This window comes from Myodes glareolus, chromosome 6 (genome assembly GCF_982192425.1).
Source record: "Myodes glareolus chromosome 6, mMyoGla1.1, whole genome shotgun sequence".
NCBI classification, from domain to species: domain Eukaryota; kingdom Metazoa; phylum Chordata; class Mammalia; order Rodentia; family Cricetidae; genus Myodes; species Myodes glareolus.
In genome coordinates, this window is record NC_142031.1 from 5,728,558 (window position 1) to 5,750,862 (window position 22,305).

The following is a 22,305-nucleotide window of genomic DNA, read 5'->3' on the forward strand; positions in this document are numbered from 1 at the left end:
TCTAGATGCTGCATGTTTAAAAATTGAACACCGACCTATAGCATGTTTCAATTTTTAAGAAGCCATTTATCAAGAATGCATGTCCAAAAGTAGGAACCTATAATCATACACAATTCTATACTGCAACATGATGCCACATCCTAGGATCTAATATAATATGGTATCCTTAACTATTAAATGCATATTAAGCTGGATGGTGATGGTGCACACTTTTAATCTCAGCACTGGGGAGGCAGAGGCAGGTGAACCTCTTGAGTTCAAGGCCAGCCTGGCTACAGAGGGAGTTCTAAGACAGCCAGGGTTGCACAGAGACACCCTGTCTTGAAAAAAAAATGTAGCTTTAAGAAAGACGGACAAGATAGTTTGGGGATCACACTCCATTTGTAAATAAGCCATGCTAAGCTAGGCATGGTATATTAAGTTAAACAAGCAAGTTTTCATATGTAATAGCAATTTAATATAAAGGATAAAGCTTTTCTTCCAAAAGAGTACATCTTCTCTCTCTGAAGAGATTACATCAGGGTTTCACAGTACTAAGAAATGATTCTGCTTCAAGGCTGTAAATATGAAAGTTCTTAAATTTCTTAGAATATCTATGTCCTTTCCATTCATTTCTAACCTGTGTAATACAGCAGTACTTTGTTTCCAGAATGTTCCTGTTTGCCTGAGTTTTATTAAATATGTTTAGAAGATAGTAGCACTCATCTTGAATAACTTTTAATGGACTGGTATAGATAGCTGGAGAGACCCTGGACAGAATCAGAGGCCGCATTTGGCTGACTTCTGAATAAGCCGCATTGCCAAGCTGATGCTTTCTTGTTCTGTCACTGGGGCAATGTAGGGAAGTCCTCAGAAACTCTTGGTTTTCTCATGCAGACTTCTGGGGAGCAGATGTTACTCTGTGACATGTAGCATCTGCAGACTGCCCGACACAGCAAGTACTGCTTTGCACTCGACCATTCTGCCATCAGTGCATTTGCCATTGTAGTGTGCAGAGGATACTCCTAGAACCTGCAGCTCTTCCCATGCACCCCATCTCTTCGGGCACCACATTTGTGATGACAGATCCTTACCTTAAATGTAGATTGGAGAGGCAATTAACTAGTTGCTGGTTCGAGCCCTCCACGAGTGTCCTTGAGCTTCTCACTTAAATTTGTTTAGTATTTCCGATAAGTAAAACAAAATCCCTTTTTGGTACTGATCCTACTGCTATCCTTCCTGGAGCTCTGAGAAGGAACATGAACTTTACAGTTACAGTATGGAATGGGAAGGAACCAAGAATTATGAAGATCCAAGACTTGGTAATATAGGGGAGTGGGAAAGAGGAGCTTGGTGTAAGTTGGGTCAGGTTCAAGGTAGCCAGCAATCTGGAGTCTAGGAGTAGAACAATGATTCAGTCCCTGGGTCTACTTAGAGCTAAATAAATGTGTGTGCCAACTCTCTAGTTTACACAATTCCCTAGGAATTGTGGGGCATTTGTAACAGTCCATCAGAGAGAGGAAGACATTCCTCAAATAATTAAACATTCCCAAGCTTCGAGTGTCACTCTTGATTCAGCACAACGGAGCAAATAGCTTTACTCTGCTCTTGGAGCACTCCATGTGAAACTTTCCATGTTTTAACACAGGGTCACATCTTCCTCTTGGAATATTCTCCCAACAATTTCTCAAGTTTTCTTATTGTCAGTCTTCAGAAGGGGCTTGTCTGGGCTTCTCATTTCTGGGGTGTCAGCCCTCTCCTTTATTTGGTCACAGTTTCACTCTGTAGTTATCACCTGGTATTGTGTTTTGTTTCTCTTCCAGAGTGAAAGAATTGAAAAAGGCCAAGGAACTTGAAGACATACAGCAGCATCCCTTAGCAATGTGACATTGCTTCTCAGACTGTTTTCATTTCTGTTTTTAGCAGAGACATGCAACAACAACAAACATGCGCGTGCACACACACATACACACACACACACACACACACACAATCCCTCTGCAGTTTTGGGGAGTCAGCTGCAGGATTTTAACAAGAATGTTTTGGTCATTGCATTTGCACTTTCATGGACAACTTTTAATTTGATCAGCAAGACATCTTGGAACTCAATCTTCTGTTGGATCACAGGAAAACAAGACACCAGGAGGAACTGGAAGGGCTTCCTCATCTTAGGAAGAAGCCACTTTCCTTGTCATTAGGGCTGTATTCAAACATCGTGTGGAACTGTACAAATATTTATACCAAAAATATAGCTAAGAACAGATGGGGCGAGGCTAGCAACACGAGTGCTGTGCCTGCACCTTCGGTTACTTCCAAGAAGCTGAATCTTTGGTTCTCAGTGGAGGGCTTAGATCACCCAAGTCATTATTGAGTCTGTGTGTTCTCATTTCCTTCGCTGTTCTGTTGCGTTTTTCTTTTTCCTGTTTGTTTGTTTGTTTGTTTGAATCTCTACAGCACACTTAATGCAACTTTTAACATCTGCAGGTTTTCAATGTTTTGTGAAAATTTGCAGAGGGGCGGGTGTGTGGTAAACGGGTAATGCACAGGAAATAATGAGAAACAGCTTACAGAATTTAAATCCATTTTCTTGTCCCCATCACCTCCCAAGAACCTGCGAGGATAGTGATCATCTCGTCCCTTTTCTCATGTTCAGCACTTTAATTTGTTTGCCTTACTTTCACTTGCAATGAGAATTACTTAAGAATTGGTAACGCATGTAGCCTTTTTTAGTAACCTTGGAAACCGTAGTAATTCCAAGGAATCATAAACCTTGCCTGGACATTTGCCACCTAAACGACCAGTGTGGTGCTGCATTTTGGCCAGTAAATTCCATGTTTTGGCTCTATCTCATCCAAACGGAGTGGCTTCTGTGTACATATAAAAGGTAGAAATGGAAAAAAAAGCGAGAAAATATTTGAAAGGGGTTATATTAGTTGCTAAATATTTTATTCACAAAGGTCAATAAGATGGCAAGATGAAATTATTTGTATAGTTTTGTCTGAATGAGCGAGAACAATATGGATGTATTGTTTGTATATATTGTATATATTAAAACAAAGATGTGCATGAAATCAAGAAAAAGAACAAAAGCAAAGCGTTAGTGGCTATGGTCTGTAAAATGAAACAAAAAAAAACTTTATTTCACTATAAGAGTACTTTATTTTAAATGTTCTGTAGAAGAACATTTTGCTAAAGCATGACTAACCTGCAAAAAATAAAAGAGAGCTACTGTATTTAGAAATAGGAAAAAAGGCAGAGTAGCATTACTTTAAAAAAAAAAAGGATATGTTTACATTTAATTTTGGCTACCAGGAGTTTATTTTATTTTATTTAAAAAAATTTTTTTGCCAAAGGTGCCAAGTAATGTGAATGCTAATATTGCTTAAGAAAATTAAGTTACTTTTGCAAAATAGATAATCATAAGATGAATCCTTACAGAACTTAACACCATCCGCTCACACCAACAAAGACCATTAGAACAACTAAAATTTGACAAAAGAATTAGTGTGAAATTAGAAAAATGGCATTTTCATATCTCCTGCTGAAAATCAAAAAATGAATAAAAAATTGCTCACATGAAAAATAAAAGTGAGAAACCATGGAGGCTGGTGTTGAAGGGATGCCGTGGTGTAGTACTCTTTCCATGTAAGAGGAGCCAAAGAAACAGATGCTTTTTAAATTAAACTATTAATGTCAAACAGAAAGAACCAATTTTGCATTTGCTAATGCCAGTTTAAAATCCCAGGTTAAGTGTGAGAATTGGTTGGTATGAGATTTTCTTTAAAAAACAAAAACATGGTTCTGGCTGCCAACTGTGAGTTAAACTCAAGGCTTGCTGTGAAGCCTAAAAATATTCACAAATAAGCTTTAAACTGGTGTCTTCAGAAGGAAGCTAGAAACAAAAAGATTGTGGTTAAAAACAACACTGGGGTCAGTGCTCTTGGTGCCTTTTCTATAATCGTAGTTGTTTTTTAATTACTCCCTTCACTGCCAACCTCAGATTACTGTACAGTGTACGTCTCTCTGCTCGTGATCAGCGCGGACAACAGTGACAGCCCCACAACTAGCAGCCACCTGTACATTTGTAAGCTGACCTGACCCGATTTTGTTTTTACATGTGTGGGTTATGTTGCCGCTGTTGGAATCCTTGCCCCTTACCCCCCCCCATACCTATTATTTGACACAGTTTGACCTGTCTGAGGACAATTTATAAAAATATAATTGTATTCATAACAGGGAATAGAATGTGAAGCCAGCTCTTTCAGAATATCCTATATTAATACTGGATTTGGATACATTTACTCCATTGCTTATGGTTCAGATAACTGATCATGTGACCAGAGTAATGACCTCAGTGGATTTGCTTCAACCCTCACATTTATTTTTTTAAATGTTTCACATGCCACATTATTAGCTCAATAAGCTAGAAAATTCTGGAAGATAGAGACTTAGGTAGAATTAGGAAGTTCTTATGGAGGGGACAGAAGTAGGGTCAAAACCTACCAGTACAACTGTGAATTCTAGGTGAGGTCGAAGCGTACTTCCACTGAAACAAAGCATTTCTGACCACCTTTTTTGATTGTGACACTTAATTTTGAATATAAGGTGATAGGTAGGCGCAGCTTTCTTGGATAATCTGAATTCCCAAGTGCCAGGAGTAGGATTTCATTATAAAATTAATAGCTAACCTTATTCTGTCTCCTGAAGATTTAATTGCTATCCTTGTTACCCATTCAAAAATCAGCTGTACTGTGTGAATGAAATAAAGACATTACAACGAACCCCTTTCTGGCTGCACGGTCGCTTATGGCAGTTCCACACAGTAGCTGGCGCCCAATGGGGGGTCCCTGAGACTTGCATGTAAAACTAGTCTAGATGTCTTCTTTTTTGTAAGTTTTATTTTTGTAATTGTGCATGTAAAGCATCATTGAGTCAATGGATCTGTTGAAGAACTCAGCTGCTGGAAACCATGCAAAATGTTTTGAATTGCCCTTAAAATATGGAAAATGTTTTCTGAATGCTTTATATTCTTTCTGCTGTAAATTAAAAATGAAGAAAATTTCCCCATATTATCTGTGTTTTGCTTTAACCTGACCTCCATGGCGTTGAGGTTGAGATCATAGTTAGAACTGGGAGTAGTTTTTATCTTCCACATGCAATGGATTTCCACACCCAGTGTTTCACTTAGAGCCACTTTTCCAGAGAACTTGCTTTCCACCTACATTGCGTGGTTTCTCAACACAACAATCATTTGTCTTAAGTGCAGTTACTTGAATGATAAGTATGGATCTTACTCTAAATTCACCTGTTCTCATGTAGCATAGGATACTCCTAAATCCCCTGTTTAAGCTCAAGGATGCCCTTGAACCTCTTACCTTTTTCCTATAGCTTTCAAATGCTGAGATTATGGGTGCCAACAGGCTGAGGTTTTGTGTTTGATTTTTCCAGACAGGGTTTCTCTATGTAACAGCTCTGGTTGTCCTGGAACTCAGTTTGTAGACCAGGCTGGCCTTGAACTCACAGAAATCCACCTCAGGCAGGGACTTACGTGGTTCTGGGGATCAAACCCAGGACTCTGCATGTTAGACAAGTACTCTACCAAGTAAGCAATACTCCTCAGCACTACAGGGTAGTTTTTTAAAAAGATCTTTTCCAGCTTGCCTCCCTTAGGCCTCCCATCTGTGTACTTTTCACCGTTGTTCAGTTCTCTTCACTGCGGAGTTCTGCTTGTTTCCCTACCTCACTTAAGCAGATCTAGCTCCGAACCAGTGCCAGACTGTTTCACACTGAATCTCCCCACGGGAGTCCCTAACACTTTCTGAAACCCACTCCATTTAAATGCCATTGTCTAATTGTCTTCACACTTGTTTTTACTTAATCCCAGCCCCAATTCTCCTGTTCTGTGTCCACTTCCACTTCCCTGGAACGTTCTTCATAGCTACCACTCAACCCAATACCCACTTAACGTGGAACATTCTTCGTAGCTACCACTCAGCCCAATACCCACTTACGTGGCACGCTCTCGTTTCCAATACACGTTAGCGTTTTGAATTACCATAATGAAGTGGAAGACGGCTTAGCGGTTTTCAATTAATGAGTCCACCAACTGACTTTAATTGGTCTGTTCAAGCATGTTGGGATACATTACAACGTATGCTACTCCCCCCATTTGACCAAAAGTTGAGAACCTCCTCTCTGCTAGGACCAGAGAATTACAGAAACAAAGAAACTAGAGTTTTCTTCATCAAGGCTCCCTTCAGGCATTGTAATATCCGTGCAATGGCAAATATTTGCCATGCTGGAGAAAACACGAGAGGGGACTTACCCCATGCCCTGTGGTCAAGACTCCAGGTGGATTTCCTATTGCTTCTTACCTTTCTCGGAAAAGAACTTTGGTTGTCTCTCAGGACCACTAGATTATTCTGGAACGTTAGACACGTACGCCATTTCTAAGGTTGTCACGACCCAGAGACAACGTGTGCAGGCTCAAAGAAAAGTAAAACGCACCCATTCTTACTCTAAACTGCCTTTCCAGGGCTAGAGACAGGGCAGCGGCGACGCTTGAGGAAGCTGTTGCGATTCATTGGCGTCGAAGACCCAGCCCAAGGGCGCAGGCGCAGGCGTAGCGCCCTAGCCCGGCCCACTCCTCCCCCGTCGAGCTCTGGCCCCTCCCACTCTGGTCAATCGGGCGGTTACAGCCCGAGCGTCGCGCCTGGGCCCCGCCCACTTCCGGCGCGCCCTCTGCGGCCAGGAGCTCCTCGGTTCCTGTCCGGCCCCTGCTCGTGACGTCACCGCAGCCCCGCCCGTCACCGCCTCGGTCGCTCGCCGCACGAGTCCGCCGACCCTCGGCTGGTTGCCGTCGCCGCTACCGCTGCAGCCAAAATGTGAGTGACGCGCCGCGCTGCGAAGCGAGGCGGGCTCCGGGGGCCGCGGCCCCATCCTGGGACACTCGTCAGGCGTGGTGGCCGCTGCTCGGGACCCGGACTCGGGTGGAGGCCTCGCGGGCCTGCGCGCAGCGTCCTGGCCCGAGGTGGGCGGTGGCCCCGCGGTGCCCTCTGCCCTCGGACGCTGCGAGCCGAGTCGGGGTGGCGCGGCGTCCCGGAGTGCCCCGCGGGCTGGCGGGCAGACGCGGAAGGGCGAGGGTGGGGCACCGGCTTCCAGAGGAAGCTACCGCCACACCCCGTGGTTCCTTCCCCGAGGTCCTGGAGGGGCGGGACCGCTGAAGCTTGCTCTCTGCGCGGTGGTGCCCCTGAAAGTGCGGGAAACCCGAGCATGGCCAGGGGTGAGGCCAGGTGGCGGCCTCAGAAGAGCTGCCGCGGTCCCAGCAGCACTTGGCCGTGGGTTTCGCTTCCCTTTTAAGCAGAAAACACTCTTGTTTGGAAATGGGTAATATCCCTCTACCCAAAGTTGACACCACCTAAGATGTACCTGGTCAGACTGCTGTGCCCGACATCTCATTCAAAGAATTATACTGGACCTGGCTTCACTTCAGCCAGCTGCATGTTCATTCTAAATTTTAGTAAGATGAAGAGGGTAAGACTATCTATCCTCTTAAGAGAGCTGTTGGGATTCAGAGGAGGACACACAGATACCGTTTCGCCCCAGAACTCGGTTTACCTGTTTCCCTCTCAGACCCAAAGTTCTGCGGGACAGCCATCAGAAGTGTCGTGTCCTGGTGATAGACACGGTACAGACTTCAAAGAACTGTTGAAACACCGACAGGACGACTGCTGTGTAGCGAGGCTCACCTTAGGTGCTGTCTTAGACACAGGGGAGAGTTTAATGGAGGTCTTAAGGATTTCCAAGCAAGAGTAGTTATGAAAAGTGGGCGTGAGTGAAAGCATTCGAAGAACCTGTTTAAGATGGCTTTCCCTCAGAGAATTGCTTCAGCCTGCCTTTCCATTCACACAAACCCATGCACTTTAAATCTACTTCTTCATTTTGGGTATTTTAGATTGTTTCTAACTATAATAAGACAGATCTTGCCCCAACAAAAAAAATCAGGTGAATACTTGGTGCCCTTAAACATTTGTGTGTCCTAAAGCAAGTTTGGTTTTTTAGATTTATTTATTATGTGTTCTGCATGTCTGCCTGCAGGCCAGAAGAGGGCACCAGATCTCATTATAGATGGTTGTGAGCCACCATGTGGTTACTGGGAATTGAACTTAAAGACTTCTAGAAGAGCAGCCAGTGCTCTTAACTGCTGAGCCATCTCCAGCCCCTACAGCAAGTTTGTTTGTTTGTTTGCTTTTAAAGAAGACCAAAAGTAGAGGTATCCAGTCTTAGGATCATGCACTTCATTGGTACAAGAAATGTTTCAGACTTTTGTCACCATCAACTGAGACAGTCTTGGGAATTATCGAGGAAGTATTAAAAAAAATGCATTAGTGCCTTTATTTCTTACTGAAGGACTGTTTTTTCTTTTTAGAAAATTTCAGTATAAGACTGAGTCCCAGCATAACACACACACACACACACACACACACGGCATGGTATATGTGTGAGAAAAGAGGACAGTTTCAGATGGTGTTGCATGTGTCAGGCTAGCTGACCCTCAAGTGCCCAAAGCTCTCATGTCTCCCCCTCCCATCTCACTGTAGGAGCACTGGGATTACACGTTTGCCTTACAGGTCTGGCTTATGTAAGTGCGTTGGCAATCATAACATACTCACGCTTCTGCCTTCTACTTTTCAGGTCCACAGGTGTGCCTTCAGGAAGTTCAAGTGCTGCCTCTGGCAGTAACCGCAGACTCCAGCAGACGCAGAATCAAGTAGATGAGGTAGTACTCTAAAATGCTCAAGTGTAACTTTTAAACAAACATGGGAATTCTGTAGAATTCTGTCAGGAAAGTCAGTGAAGCTGCAGAAATGGCTCAATGGTTAGAAACACTTTTCTAGCAGAGGATCCAGGTTGGGTTCCAAATACACGTATTTGGGCCACTCAACTGCCTTTAACTCTGGCTTCCAAGGGCAGCTGTATGCATCTGCATAGACACATACACATACATAATTTAAAAAAATTTATTGTTAGAAAAAAGCGTCACCAGTGTGCAAGTATAAATTTTGACTGTGTAGACATCTTCTTTCTAGATGTGTAGTTAGAGGACCACAGGGAAGATTCTGTGAGAAATTCAGACCAGTATTTCCATATTCTCTTTTTCATATTCTTTATTTTTTATGTGTAGGAGTGTTTTGCCTGCATGCTGTAGAAGCTGTGTTTTAAGCACGAAGTGGACTCCTCCTGGTTTCATACCTATTTTTCTACTATCAAATCAGATACCTAAAACACATGACCCTGTCCCCGAAGTATGCCCTCAGAGCCACTTTGTAGGATGGGATAATTAGATTGTTCAAGAAGGAACAAGTCTTTCTGATCTGGTGTTTGTTTGCTGTGTGTCCTGTAGCCAGGTTTTCTAGTTACCTGATATAGGCAGGTTTGTTGACGCTTTCTTTGGCAGTTGCTGAGGGACACATTGAAGGTGGAACTGCTATAGCCCAGCGTTCTCTCTAGAACTCTCAAGCTAGAGGACTCTTATGGTGTCTTTTGTTTGGGTGTGTTCATGTGTACAGTAAAAAAACTGAGAACCTCAGGCCAACATTTCCATATTCTTTTTTAAAAAATAATAAACATTTTTATTTCTCTGATAACTTTAAAATGTAAACATCCTGTGATTTAGCCACAGGCTTTACTTCCAACTAACCTCTTCATTGGGTCTCAATTTCCTTTGAAAGAGCATAGTCTTATTCCAGAAGGCCATTAGCTTTTGGTCATCCCTTCTGTCTAGATAGCATCCAAAGACAAATCCCACAGAGACAAGTAACCCAGTGGTCACATACACGCTGAAGCAGGGTCATCATGATTGCTGCAGCCTGGTGCTAAGCACGACCTCACGACCAAGGACAGCAAGAGGTTTTTTTTTTTTTTTTTTTCAAGATTTATTGTTATTTCATCTGTGTGAGTGTTTTGCCTGCATGTATGTGTACTACATGTGTGCAGTGCCTACAGAAGCCAGAAGAGGGCATCAAAACCCTTAGAACTGGAGTTCCAGAAGGTTGTCAGCTGCTGTGCAGCCAGTGCACTTAACTGATGAACCACCTATACTTCTATATTCTTATAGGGGTTCTCAGTGTAGCCCAGGTCATCCTCAGTCTCACTCTGTAGACCAGGCTGGCCCAAACTCAAGAGATTCGCCTGCCTCTGCTTCCCAACAGCTGGGACTAAAGGCATGAGCCACCACCTCCTGGCACAATCTTTCTGCTTTTAATTGCCCTAAAACTAGTTACCTTACATATTGTTATTAAATCATACAGTAATATTTGGATATGATGGTTTCTTTATGAACTTAAGTCTGAGCATTTTAGACCTTTATACTAGTTCTGTCACTTGCAAACTCAAATTGTATCCTTGTTTAAAAATTAGAGGAATTGGGGCTGGAGAGATGGCTCAGAGGTTAAGAGCATTGCCTGTTCTTCCAAAGGTCCTGAGTTCAATTCCCAGCAACCACATGGTGGCTCACAACCATCTCATAATGGGATCTGGTGCCCTCTTCTGGCCTGCAGGTATACACACAGACAGTCTATTGTATGCATAATAAATAAATATTTAAAAAAAAATTAGAGGAATTTTAAAGAGAATTGCATTTTTGTTCTTTGAGGTGAAGTCTCTCATCTCCTGTGTAGTTTGTTTAGTGTGATCGCTGGGTAACACACTGTCTTGCATTCAGAACTCTTTGCCACTGCTGAGAAGCACTCCTTTTGTAATCACTCACCCTGCCCTCTTTCTGCCTTGTCCTTTGGGTGTACCTAGTCTAGGTGTAGCATGTTCAGGGATTGTTGTCAAGCTTCTCTCACCGTAGTGTTTCCATGTCACCCAGGCTGTAGGCTGTGCTGGCATATGTCCCCTCTTTTAGCAGAGAGGTAGTTCATGATCCATGTAAACCATGACTTGTTATCCATTCACAGTTAGTGGTAGCTGAGCTGTTTTTACATTTGTAACGCTTCTGTAAATATCCTGGAAGCCAGATCTTTAAATGTATCTTCATCTCTGTTTCATTCGAATGTGGACCTAAGAGTAGCATCTCTGGTTCACATAATTCTGTGACTACTTATCCTACACTAGCTTATTTCCTGACAGCACTGTCTGATGTCCCTAGTGCTCTGAGTTTGGGACTGCAGCCATCCTAGCAAGCAGGAGGTGCTATCTCCCTGTGTTTTTGAATTAATTAATGATTTGATCAATGATTAGTGATAGTGAACATCTTGCTAGTGCATGTCAGCCATAAGTAACCCTTTAAGTCTTTTACCCCCTTTTGTGTTACTGCTGGCTAACCTGGAACTTACTGTGTAGCTCAGGCTACTATTGAACTTCAGATGCTCCTGTCTCAGCCTCCCAAGGGTTAAGATTACAGCAATGTGTCTCATACACACTTCCTTTTGATTTTATTGTGTCATCTTTCTCTTGTTAACTCATTAGGCTCTTTTTATGGATTCTTCAATTTCAACATTTATCAGATATGTAGTTCATAAGTATTTCCATCCTCTAGGTTGGTTGAGTCTTCATATCTTCATAGTATACTTTGATGCCAAAAGGTTTTACTTTTTATAAAGCCCAATTTCCCTCCCTGTCCTTTTATTGTTTGTTTTTTGAGACAGCGTTTCTCTGTGTAACAGTTCTAGATGTCCGGGAACTCTCTTTGTAGGCCAGGCTGGCCTCGGTCTTACAGAGAGATCCACGTGCCTCTGTCTCCCGAGTGCTGGGATTAAAGGTGTGTGCCACCATTCCTGGCCCCAATTATCTCTTTAATTACTTTAATTTTTTTTTCTTTTGTTGCTCTTGATACCAAATCTAAGAACCTGAAGCTGTGTGCTGACTAGTTTTATGTCGACTTGAGACCAGCTGGAGTCATTTTAGAAAAGGGAACCTCAGTTGAGAAAATTTCCCTCACCAGATTTGCCTATGGGCAAGCGTTTTTTTGACCGATGATTGATGTGGGATGACCCAGCTTATTGTTGGTTGATGCCACCCCTGGGAAAGTGGTCCTGGATGGTGTAAGAAGCAGGCTGAGGGGCCACAGGGAGCAAGCCCATAAACAGCATTCCTCCCTGGCCTCTGCATCATTAGTTTCTGCCCTGACTTCCCTGGATATTGGAAGATAAATTAAAGCCTCCTGCCCCAAGATACATTTGGTCATGGTGCTTTAGCCCAGCAGTAGAAACTGAACAAACCAGAAAGCTTTACTCTCTTCTTCTAAAAATGTCTCTTAGCTCTAAAATTTAACTCACTGGTCTATTTTAGTTCTTTTCGTATAGAAAATGAAACAGGAATCCAGCTTCATTCTTTTATGTCTGTTTTGTTGTAGCAACCCTGTTTGTTGAAAAGAATATCCTTTCTCCATTTGATGGTCTTAGCATCCTTTTGAAAATTAGTTGTAGCTCAGGATACGGACTTAGGTTCCATCCCCAGCCCCAGAATCGATGAGTCAGTAAAGAACTCAGTTCCGTTGGTGGCAGGTGTGCAGGCAGGTGTCCAGGTTGCCAGCTCTTTCCCGCTGATCTCCGCTGTCACCTTTTCCATCACTCCAGCTTTGTGCTGGGGTGGAAATGGGGAAGTTTGACCATTGCAACTTTCCTTTTAGTATTGGTTTGCTTATTCTCAGTTCTTTGAAATTACATATGAAAAAAGGCCACTGGAATTGGTATTATTTGACAGCTTTTTCTGAGGGGATAAAAGCTGTTGGAAATGTATTGACTTTGTCAGTCTCTTGTAGAATACTGCTGTCTCCACAGTAGTAAGTCTTCCAACTGCAAACATGGGTGTCTTCCCCTTACTAAGACTTTAATTTTTATAGCAATCTGTGGGGAGGGGGTTGCTTAGTTTTGAGACAAGGTATAGCTCAGGCTGCCCTTGAATCATGATGTCTTCCCTTAGCCTCCTAAATGCTAGAAGGTACGTGCTCTTGTACCCAGCTTACAGCAGTGTTGTGTATTGTTTTGATTTTTTTTTCATGAGTGGGTGTGGCGTATGCATGTGTGTACATATGTGGTGGCCAGGGCTCAAAGTCAGGAGTTTTCTTCTATTTCTTCTATTTTCTCTCCACCTTTGAGACAGGGTCCTACACTGCAACCAGAGCTTCTCTGGAGACAGAACTAAAAGGTCCATGAGTCTCTGGGACCCTACTCTCTTCTGCTTCCCAGTGCTGGGGTTACAGGAGCAGACTGCCACACCTGTTTTTGATTAAATATATTTCTTGTGGTTTTATGTTTTCAGATGTTTTGGTAAGGGCATTATTCTCTTAATGTCCTTTTCAAATTGCTTATTGCTGGCATGTAGAAAAATAACTGATTGATACATTTATCTTAGGTGCTGAAACTTTACTGAATTTATTCACTGTAGTAGATTTTGAAGAATACTTTTAAAGACTTACGTTTGTGTGTGTGTGTGTGTGTGTGTGTGTGTGTGTGTGTGTGTGTAGCAGAAGGGGTAGAGGCACTTCAGTGGGGACAGGTGTGCCATGATTTATGTGATGGAGGTCAGGGGACAGCTTTCTTTGAGGTGTTTCTCTTTTTCCACCTTGTTAAGGCAAACTCTAATGTTTCTGCTGTGCTGTGCTATGGAATCCAGGTTACCTGACCCATGGGCATCCCGGGGTTTCCTGTCACTACTTCTCATCTTGCCTGAAGGGAGCAGGAATGACTGATAGCACAGACCTGGCCCTAAAAGTAATTGAGGTGGGGAGGACACGCAGTACATCCACCACATGCAGAGGACAGAGGGCATCTGAGGAGTTAGTTTTCTCTTTCCACCATTTTCATTTCTCTTGTGGGTCCCAGGGATTGAACTCGGGTCATCAGACTGACAACAAGAACTTTGACCTGCTGAGGCATCTCGCCAGCCTCCTTTGAAAGAGTCTTAGGGTTTTTTTGTAGAATTTCTTACATGGAGCAGTAGGTGTCCTCTTACTTTAAACTAGGATGTCTTTGTTTCATTAACTGATTGCCCTGGCCAGAACTGCCAGTGTAGAGCCATGAAAGTGAGTGCCCTGTTCTGTTTCAGACCTTAGAGGAAGCTGACTCTCTCATCATGGCATGCAGTGGTAGTGTGGATTTCCCCAGCACTGCCCATTGTTGATGTTTCCTTCTCTCACCGGTTTGCTAAGTGGATTTATCACAAAGACCTGGGCCCCCTTTTTTAAGTGAAAGTTTAGCTCAATAAAATGCTGACCTGGGCGGGGGAGGTGCCCGTAGAGTTCATGTGGAGTTTTGTTCTTCCTCTCCTTCTTGTATAACTGGAACCATGTCCGTTTAGGTGGTTGATATCATGAGAGTCAACGTGGACAAGGTGTTAGAAAGAGATCAGAAGCTCTCGGAGCTGGATGATCGCGCAGATGCACTGCAGGCAGGTGCTTCTCAGTTTGAAACAAGTGCTGCCAAGCTGAAGAGAAAGTACTGGTGGAAAAACTGCAAGGTAATGCCCTCCTGACAGACCTTCCCTTCAGTCCTCCGTGCCAGAGTGTTGCAGAGACCACAGCATTGCATTCTGTGACTCTGGGCGGATCTGGGCCAACCGTGAGTCTACTTCACTTTTCCTTGCCCACAGCTTGGAATCCAATCTCATGGGTTGTACTAAAGTTAAAAGATATGCAGAATAGAACTGTCCCAAACCAGTCCTGGGCATTAGACCCCCGCCCGGGTACCTGAGAGCACACTGATTGGGTAGTTCTGGCTTTGATGCTCAGTTTGCAGGCCATTCTAGGAATGGCTCTGATTTCAAAAGTTAAATGCTAAGAAGTTCTCCTGCTCAACAAAAGAGGAGAAAGCCACATATGAATATTGCTCAAAGCAGGCTTACATAGTTAGCAAATGAGAGCGTCTGTGATTAGATTGCAAATACTTTTCTGTCATGCTTTCGTTAGAAAGGATACACAGGACAATCAGTAGCTTGTGTGGAAATTTGTTTCTCCAGAGGCCGCGGAGGATTGGAACACATTTTTGAAAGCCCATAATTAAATTTTAGACCTTAACTGAAAACGTTAAATTTAGGATTTAGAAATGATAAATTATTTCACACTACAGTGCTTGCTATTTCAGCGAGCGCTCTCTGTCTATTTTTGCAATGTTAAATGGACCTGTCTTGTTGCAGATGTGGGCGATAGGGATCAGTGTCCTGGTGATTGTTGTCATCATCATTATTGGTGAGTTCCCCCCTTATTCACAGATATTTGCATGTACAGGAGCAAAGGGTGAAGGTTAGTTCATTCCAAGCTTCTCTTTACCAAATAATTTGAATACTTGAGAGTTTTTTGGGATGGTGGTGTAGAGGGAGGTTTGAGGCAGGGTCTCATTGTTCAACTCAACCTGACCTTTAACTTGTGATCTTCTTGCCTCAACCCCTCAAATGCTAGGATTATAGGCATGTACCACCACCACCATATTGACCCTAAATATTTGATTTTGTGTAATAAAGTCTGGTGTTTTAGATAGATAAGTAGGTACATACATACATACATACCTACATACATTAATCCTTTGAGACCGGAATCTCATTTCTACTGACTGGTCTTTTTTTTTTTCCTGTGCCATTTTATGTTTCCTTTTGTGTAATATAGTGATTAGCTGAGACCACCTTGCTCCATCCCAACTGGCCAAATCAGTTTCTTCCTGTCCTTATTTAGACAATAGAAGTCCATATTGAGTATCTATGCAAAAAGACTAAACTGCCCTTTTCACTATTTCTAAATCTTCCCTGATCCTTAGTGTGGTGTGTCTCTTAATGAAGAACCTGGTGAAACCGAAGCCTACTGTTCAGGAGCATTTTCAAGACTTTCCACTTAGAACCTGCTATATTATTGAGCTTACCTACTGTTTTTTTTTGTCCAAATGATTATTTTTGTGAGTTTACATACAATTCAGTGCCTAGGAAATGTGCCTTTGTTTCAATATACACTCCAAATGGGGGTATGAGCTGCCCTGCCCACATTTGCACAGTGCCTTCCCAGAGTTATGCATCGACTAGGAAAGAGGACTTCTGCTGCTCCAGAGTGCTGGGGTCTAGGTGGATGTTGTCACTGATGACTTGCTGTGGATTCCAGGAAGGGGATTCTTACTCAAATCAGTTGTCCCCACATCTGACATCGTCTTCAAAACAACATTTTCAAATATTTGGGTGATTAGATTCCCATCTTGTGCCTTCCGAGAAGAACACTACTGCCTAGTACAAATCGGTGACAATAACAGGGTGAGCCTTATTTTGATGCTGGCTCCTTTTCCTTAAGAGGACCCTCCTTTCTGTAAGCACTACTGACTCCTGCTGTATTTAAGATGCTCTCATGTTAGGTGTGAAGATGTTTACTTTTTTGTTTTTGTTGTATATCACTTCTCAGAGTATTTTAATCAAAAATAACCCTTTAAAATGTTTTTGTAGAACTATGACCAAAGTATTTTTGCCAAAAGTTAAATACAAATAAAATGTCCGTAAGTCTGTCCCTAATAGACAAATTTAAACAATGTGCCAAATGTAACTCAAGGTGCCCTTCAAGAAAAGAGTGTTAATTCTGTGTGAGCCTTCAGCATTTTCACAGTCCTTCCTGTGCTGTAGATAATGCTACTCCTCAGATTTGGTTTCTTTCATAGAGCTACAGAGGCGAGCTAAAGTCAGACCTAGAGATAGGGCATTTAGCCAGCAGTTTGCAGACTGAACTAGAGGCTGCGGTTGCTAGCGCAGTGTGAGCAGCAGCACCGCAGCCTCACGTCAGTTTGCACGGACCAGAGATCTTGAATGCTGTTTCCTGCTTTTGCTCATACCCCACTTCCTAAACCGGTCCTCTGTATTATGCTTGAGGTGAGGTATTGGCCACTTCCAAGTGGAGAGCTAAGCAAGAGATGCCTGTTGCTCTTAAGTCATAGCTATTGCCACCTGAGACACTTTTGTTGTGTGTCTGAGACTTTCATCAAGGCATGGTTCAAAGTTGAGAGTTCAGGCATGAATGAACATAAGAAAGCAGTGAGGAAGAAGCAGGCTTTCTTTGCCTATGGCAGTGCCACTAGACTGCCCTGTAATTTGTATGTGCAGAGTGGCATCAGTCAAGGCGTAATAGACTCTGGTTCCAGTTTTTAATTCCCCTGACATTACTGAAACAATATAACTATTGAAAGCATGCCCCGCTATGGGAAAGCAGCATCAGCCTAGGGCCTCTGTCCTGGTCTGACCCACAACCTTGGTGCTGTCTCCTCCATACTCAGACCCATGTAACTCATTGGCTCCTGTGTTAACACAGTAATACCTCGCTTGTCTGCATTTAGCTGGGAACTTTCCCACTATGATGTCCTAAATAAAGTTGTTTACTAACATGATCCTGTCTTGTGTTCCTTGAAGTGGGGTGGGTACACCTGATCCGAGTCCTAAAACTTCTCCTTGCTGCCCCCCCCACATACTACCTTTTGTTTCTTACCCACCCCTGCTGCAGCACAAGTTTCCATGAGCAGCTGGAGATCCCGTCCTGTGCTAGGCTTCTCTCGGGCAACAGAACTGATAAGATATATATATTATAATATGATAATATATATTAGAAGAAGGTTTATTAGATTGGCTTGTGTGATATCATCTGCTTCACACTGGAGAGACTGGGAATGATGGAACTCTAGCCAGCCTAAGCACAACAGCCATGACTCTGGCAGGCCTTGCCCTTCTCTCCCATCCCCTCTGCCTTGCTAAAAAACCATTAGATTACATTCCTAAAGCTGCCACCAAGGTTGATTCCCCTATTCGGCCACTTCCTCCTCCTGTGACTGACTACCAAGGTCCAGCTATCAAAGTATTCAAGTCCAGCAATCAACCCCCTTTGGCTCACCTGATTAATGTTGGGTCCAGGGGGGTCGCACAAAGATGAGAACACCACCAAGTCTAATAAACCAGAAGCAAACTTTATTCCAGAAACCAGATCCTAGGAAAACCAGAAGCAAACCTAAAAATAAAAAAATGAAAATAAAACACCGCGGGGCACAGAAGCTTATCAGCTAGCTGAGACCACAGCCAGAAGTGGTGTTTGTTAGGCTGTGGCAAACGGCTGGTTTTTGAACCTACTTTTTATAGCAGGGGCACCAGTCATTATCCCTGAACAAAAGAATTTTACAACCTTGCCCCTGACCCTTGGGTTGGTCAGCGGAGACCCTAGGGAGGGGAGTGAGTGCTAATGTCAAGGAGGAATTTGGAATTAACTGGTTCCTGGGCTGAGAATTTAGGAGGAAAAACCTTTCACACTGTTTCCAGGTAAATCTTCAGATACTGACTGCCATACTTTATAACCTCCATCATCAGAGCTCATTAATTAAACCTTTGTATTTATCCACTGTCTCCTGGTACCTCCGGGTGTAAACTGAGGTCATGCCTCTCCTCTGGTGGTGCCAGTTTCCCATAACAGAGACAGTGTCTGACCCAGAGGTCACATATCTCTGTCTCCTAAAGGTTAAACTCAGTTTACACCTACTGTTTGTTAAGGACAGTCAAGACACTACCCTCAGTTTACAGGGAGATGCTCTGGCCTTGTAATAAAAAAGTCAGTTGTAAATAGCTAACTTGATGGAGATTTCCCAGGCATCCGAGAAAGTAATCCCTGTGAAGATTGATCTGTGATCTGCTGAGAAAGTTGTTGATAGTTTACTTAGGTTTACAGCTTTATGTGTCCTTCTTCCTACATCCTAAACTTCTACCTTCTAATCTTTAGTGTCTATATTTCTATTTCTATATTTTTATTCTTGTCTTCAGACCTTTCATTTCCCCCTTCGGATTTGTGACTAATCAAATCTTTGATTAGTTTTTAATTAAAGTCTCTGACTTGGCCTTTTCCAACCTAGTTTGGGGACAGGGACGATGTATTCTTTTCTGTAGCTGCTTCAAGCTGAAACGGGACGTAGATGTTTAGGGCCCAGAAAAGCTGGAAGGCCAGTCAAAGGTAAAGAGGGAATAAAGGGCACTAAACAGGAAGGTCTGAATTGACCCAGCTGGAGACAAGCTGCATTCTTGTCAACTGGATCAGTCCATGTCAGCCTGTAGCAATTGCTGGGTTTATAGGTTGTAGTCAGCAGCTGATGCTTGGATGTGTCTGTCAGTCAAGTGGAACCCTGCTAAAACAGATATAATCAGAGACAAACGTTAAAATTTAGAAATTTAAAGGAAAAATTACATTTGAAACCTTTAGAAAAATGGGCAAAGTCTTAAGACAGGAGAGGGAGGGAGATATCCTTAGTATCAGACAGGTAGGAACTTTAGGTTGTACTTATCTGGAGTCCTTTTGATCTGTGAGAGGTGGATTAAGTCTCAGGGCTTCTTCGGTTCTCTGAAGCTTGCACGAATTTTTAACTTTATGAAAAAATATAAGTCTTAGACATATTAACATCTCCTTGTTTATGATCTGTACTGATATTTACATTGCAGAAATGGCAGTATATTCATGTCAGAAATAAATCTGGTTGAAAACGTTAATTTTTTTTTTAATCCAGAAAGCTGTGACAGATTTTTTTTTACAATGAAAGGCATCCTCGAGTATTTTGTAGAGCTCGATTAATAGCTTATTAGAATTTTGTCAATTAATATTAAGTCTGTAAAATTTTGGAGTCCTAAATATAACAGCAGCATAATGAGAGAAATCTGAAACATGTTATTTTTAATCATTTCTAATTGTTTTTTTTTAATATTTAAGCCTTTTTATCTTTAGACCTTTATAACTTGCATTTACATATATCTCAAGTACCCTTTTTTGTACTCTGAAACATTTTTATTTACGTATCTTAAGTTACCTTTTTGGACATTTTAAAACATTTTTTTAGACCCCTAAACTCTTTTAGATTTTTTTAAAGTTTTGCATCATAAAACAACTTTTATTTATTTATTTTTTTACCAGTGGGTACAGGTCACTGACCATTGAGAGCAGTCATGTAAAGTTCTTTTAAACAAAAGAATGATAAGAAGTTATACTGAAATCTGTTTTGTGAGTTTTTCTCTCTGTCTTTCCCTCTTTCTCTCTCTATCTCTCTGTCTCTCTGTCTTTCCCTCTTTCTCTCTCTGTCTCTCTGTCTTTCCCTCTTTCTCTCTCTATCTCTCTGTCTCTCTGTCTTTCCCTCTTTCTCTCTCTATCTCTCTGTCTCTCTGTCTTTCCCTCTTTCTCTCTCTATCTCTCTGTCTCTCTGTCTTTCCCTCTTTCTCTCTCTGTCTCTCTGTCTTTCCCTCTTTCTCTCTCTATCTCTCTGTCTCTCTGTCTTTCCCTCTTTCTCTCTCTACCTCTCTGTCTCTCTGTCTTTTAAAGCTATTAGTCGTCAAACAGCATCAGAGTTCTGAGAGGAATAAATTTTACCTGAGGTATTGACGTTAAAAAATGACAGAGACTTACTTGCTGGCTGCCTAGACAGCTACCCCAGGGTCCTCCATGGTCTTTCAGGGCAGGTGAGAAGGCAACATCCCTCTTCAGGCTGGCAAAGTCCCAGAACATCCCATAGACTTCTGTGGAGTAAGGACTCATGGGAGGACCAGCCTACCTTTTGCCTTAGGCAACTCAAGGCGGTCGATTTCCCAGTGCCCACATCCTCCACCATCTGAAGAGAGTCTTTGCAGTAGTTGAGGTGAAAAGCAGGTTTTCCCAGTGGATGGTGCTGCCAACTTTGAGCCAGTTTTGAGTAGATCTTCTTCTGTGCCCATCTGTCTTCTTTGGAGGAAATAGAGGAGCTGTCTGGAGCTGGCATGTCTCTCATTATAGAAAACTTTTTAGTAAAACATTTAAATGCCATTTTCTGCAGATCTCTGAGCATTTGAGGACTGTCTTATTAGCTATATCTGAGCAGACAACCCTTGCCATCAGCTATTTGTCCTAAACATACAGGGGACTAGGTAAGGCTTATCTCTGCAATTAATCATATCAGTACTTAGCATGACTATGACCAACAGCCTGTCATTCATAAGCTGACTTTTAACTTGTATGTCTTAACAGTCTATAACATATTAGCAGTTTTTATAAGACTATTATTTTATATTACATTTTTGTCAGATTTAGTCAAGAATATTGATTTTGAATTGAAGCTCTTTTAGTATCAAAATTAAACCTTTTAATCGTAGATGATGAGTTTAGTAAAGAAATTGGGATAGCCACTTTTGGGTAATAGCAGAACAAGTATATATCACATTGAGACTGTCTCCTGAGAAGGCAAAAAAACAATCATATCAGACAATGACCAGAACATTTAGAGGTAAATTTTAAGCTTGGGCAGTCAATAAGGGCTACAGCCAATACATACTGAACACAGTTAATTCATACATTAGAAATGAACAGTTAGTGGCCCTGTTTATGCATTTAAACCAGACAGAACTTTTCTTACTTTTTCAGTTGAAGTTTTAGGCGGGGGAGGGGCTGCAGGCCATTTGTACTTTCCTGTTGGGTCTGCTCTGCAGCTGCTCTGCTCTGCTCTGGTGTTTCCCGCTGTGTGGCTTTGGAGCAGGAGTCATTTTGTGAGACCAAAACCAACCATCGTCCAGGAGAGGCATCTGACGGTGGCCATCCTTGGTACCTGGCTTTGTAGTTGTCTCTGCTTCCCTCTGTTCTCCTGGCTCCTCCTTGGCATTTGAGTCTGAGACTGCAGTACCTGTGGGGGAGGGGCGATCCTCTCCCTGGTTGTCAGCAGTGCTAGCACAGACAGAAGCCTGCTGAAGCTTCGACTCCTGAGGCCAAAAGGGGCAGGGAAGGCTGGAAAAATTCTACTGTTAGATTTCTGAAATCCTGGAAGTGAGAGAATAGGATCTGAAAGGGTCTGAGGCTCAGAGGAACCTCCTGGTATAAAGACTGATAATCCTTTAAGTCTCATTGTAGGGCTTTGTATAAGACAGTTGGGAAATTTTTAAATTCTTGTGGCAGGCAAATTTAGGTGAGCTGAGCACCAAAGCCCCGATCTTGGTCGTGCCATTCAAAAGCAAAAAGCAGCTAACTCTTGGTTTCAAGAAGTAGGCTGAAGAAGGTGTCCTTAAGATCTAGAACTGCACACACTCCTGGGATGGAGTTCAGCTATTAAAGGAGATGCCTCTCAAGTGAGAGTCTGTTAGGAGAGCCTGTATTCTTTCAGACCTAGGCATAAGGCATAGACTTCGGGCCATGGGGAGATCGTCACCCCCTTCCCAGTGAAATGAATTTGGGCTTTTAGCCAACAAGTTTCTTTCCAGGAGGAAGTAAGACATTCAAGGATAACTATGAAGGAATGCATAACTTTCTTTTTTTTTTTTTTCAGTCTCACAGTCTGTATTGTGGTCCAGGTTGCAGAGTCATCCTTGTATCCCCTTGAACCCACGTTTGTT

At 42.6% G+C, this 22,305-nt stretch overlaps 2 protein-coding genes and 1 pseudogene across 11 annotated transcripts in view; 2 read left to right on the forward strand and 1 right to left on the reverse strand.

Annotated features, from left to right (window-relative positions):
• Positions 1–5,048, forward strand: part of Camta1 (calmodulin binding transcription activator 1) — an 832,857-nt gene extending 827,809 nt beyond the window's left edge. For all 10 annotated transcript variants that reach the window (XM_087906830.1, XM_087906831.1, XM_087906832.1 and 7 more), the window contains one exon: positions 1,803–5,048. In XM_087906830.1, coding sequence (XP_087762956.1) covers positions 1,803–1,835 — 33 coding nt within the window. In that variant the 3' untranslated portion in view covers positions 1,836–5,048. The remainder of the gene's footprint in view (positions 1–1,802) is intronic.
• A 1,663-nt stretch (positions 5,049–6,711) lies between these two features.
• Positions 6,712–17,327, forward strand: Vamp3 (vesicle associated membrane protein 3). The gene is made up of 5 exons (XM_048415761.3): positions 6,712–6,863; positions 8,674–8,758; positions 14,284–14,442; positions 15,118–15,169; positions 15,732–17,327. Coding segments are annotated over exons 1-5 (315 nt in total). The 5' UTR covers positions 6,712–6,861; the 3' UTR covers positions 15,749–17,327.
• On the reverse strand, positions 9,665–9,836 carry LOC125387906 (NADH dehydrogenase [ubiquinone] 1 beta subcomplex subunit 1 pseudogene; annotated as a pseudogene).
• Positions 17,328–22,305: the final 4,978 nt, after the last annotated feature.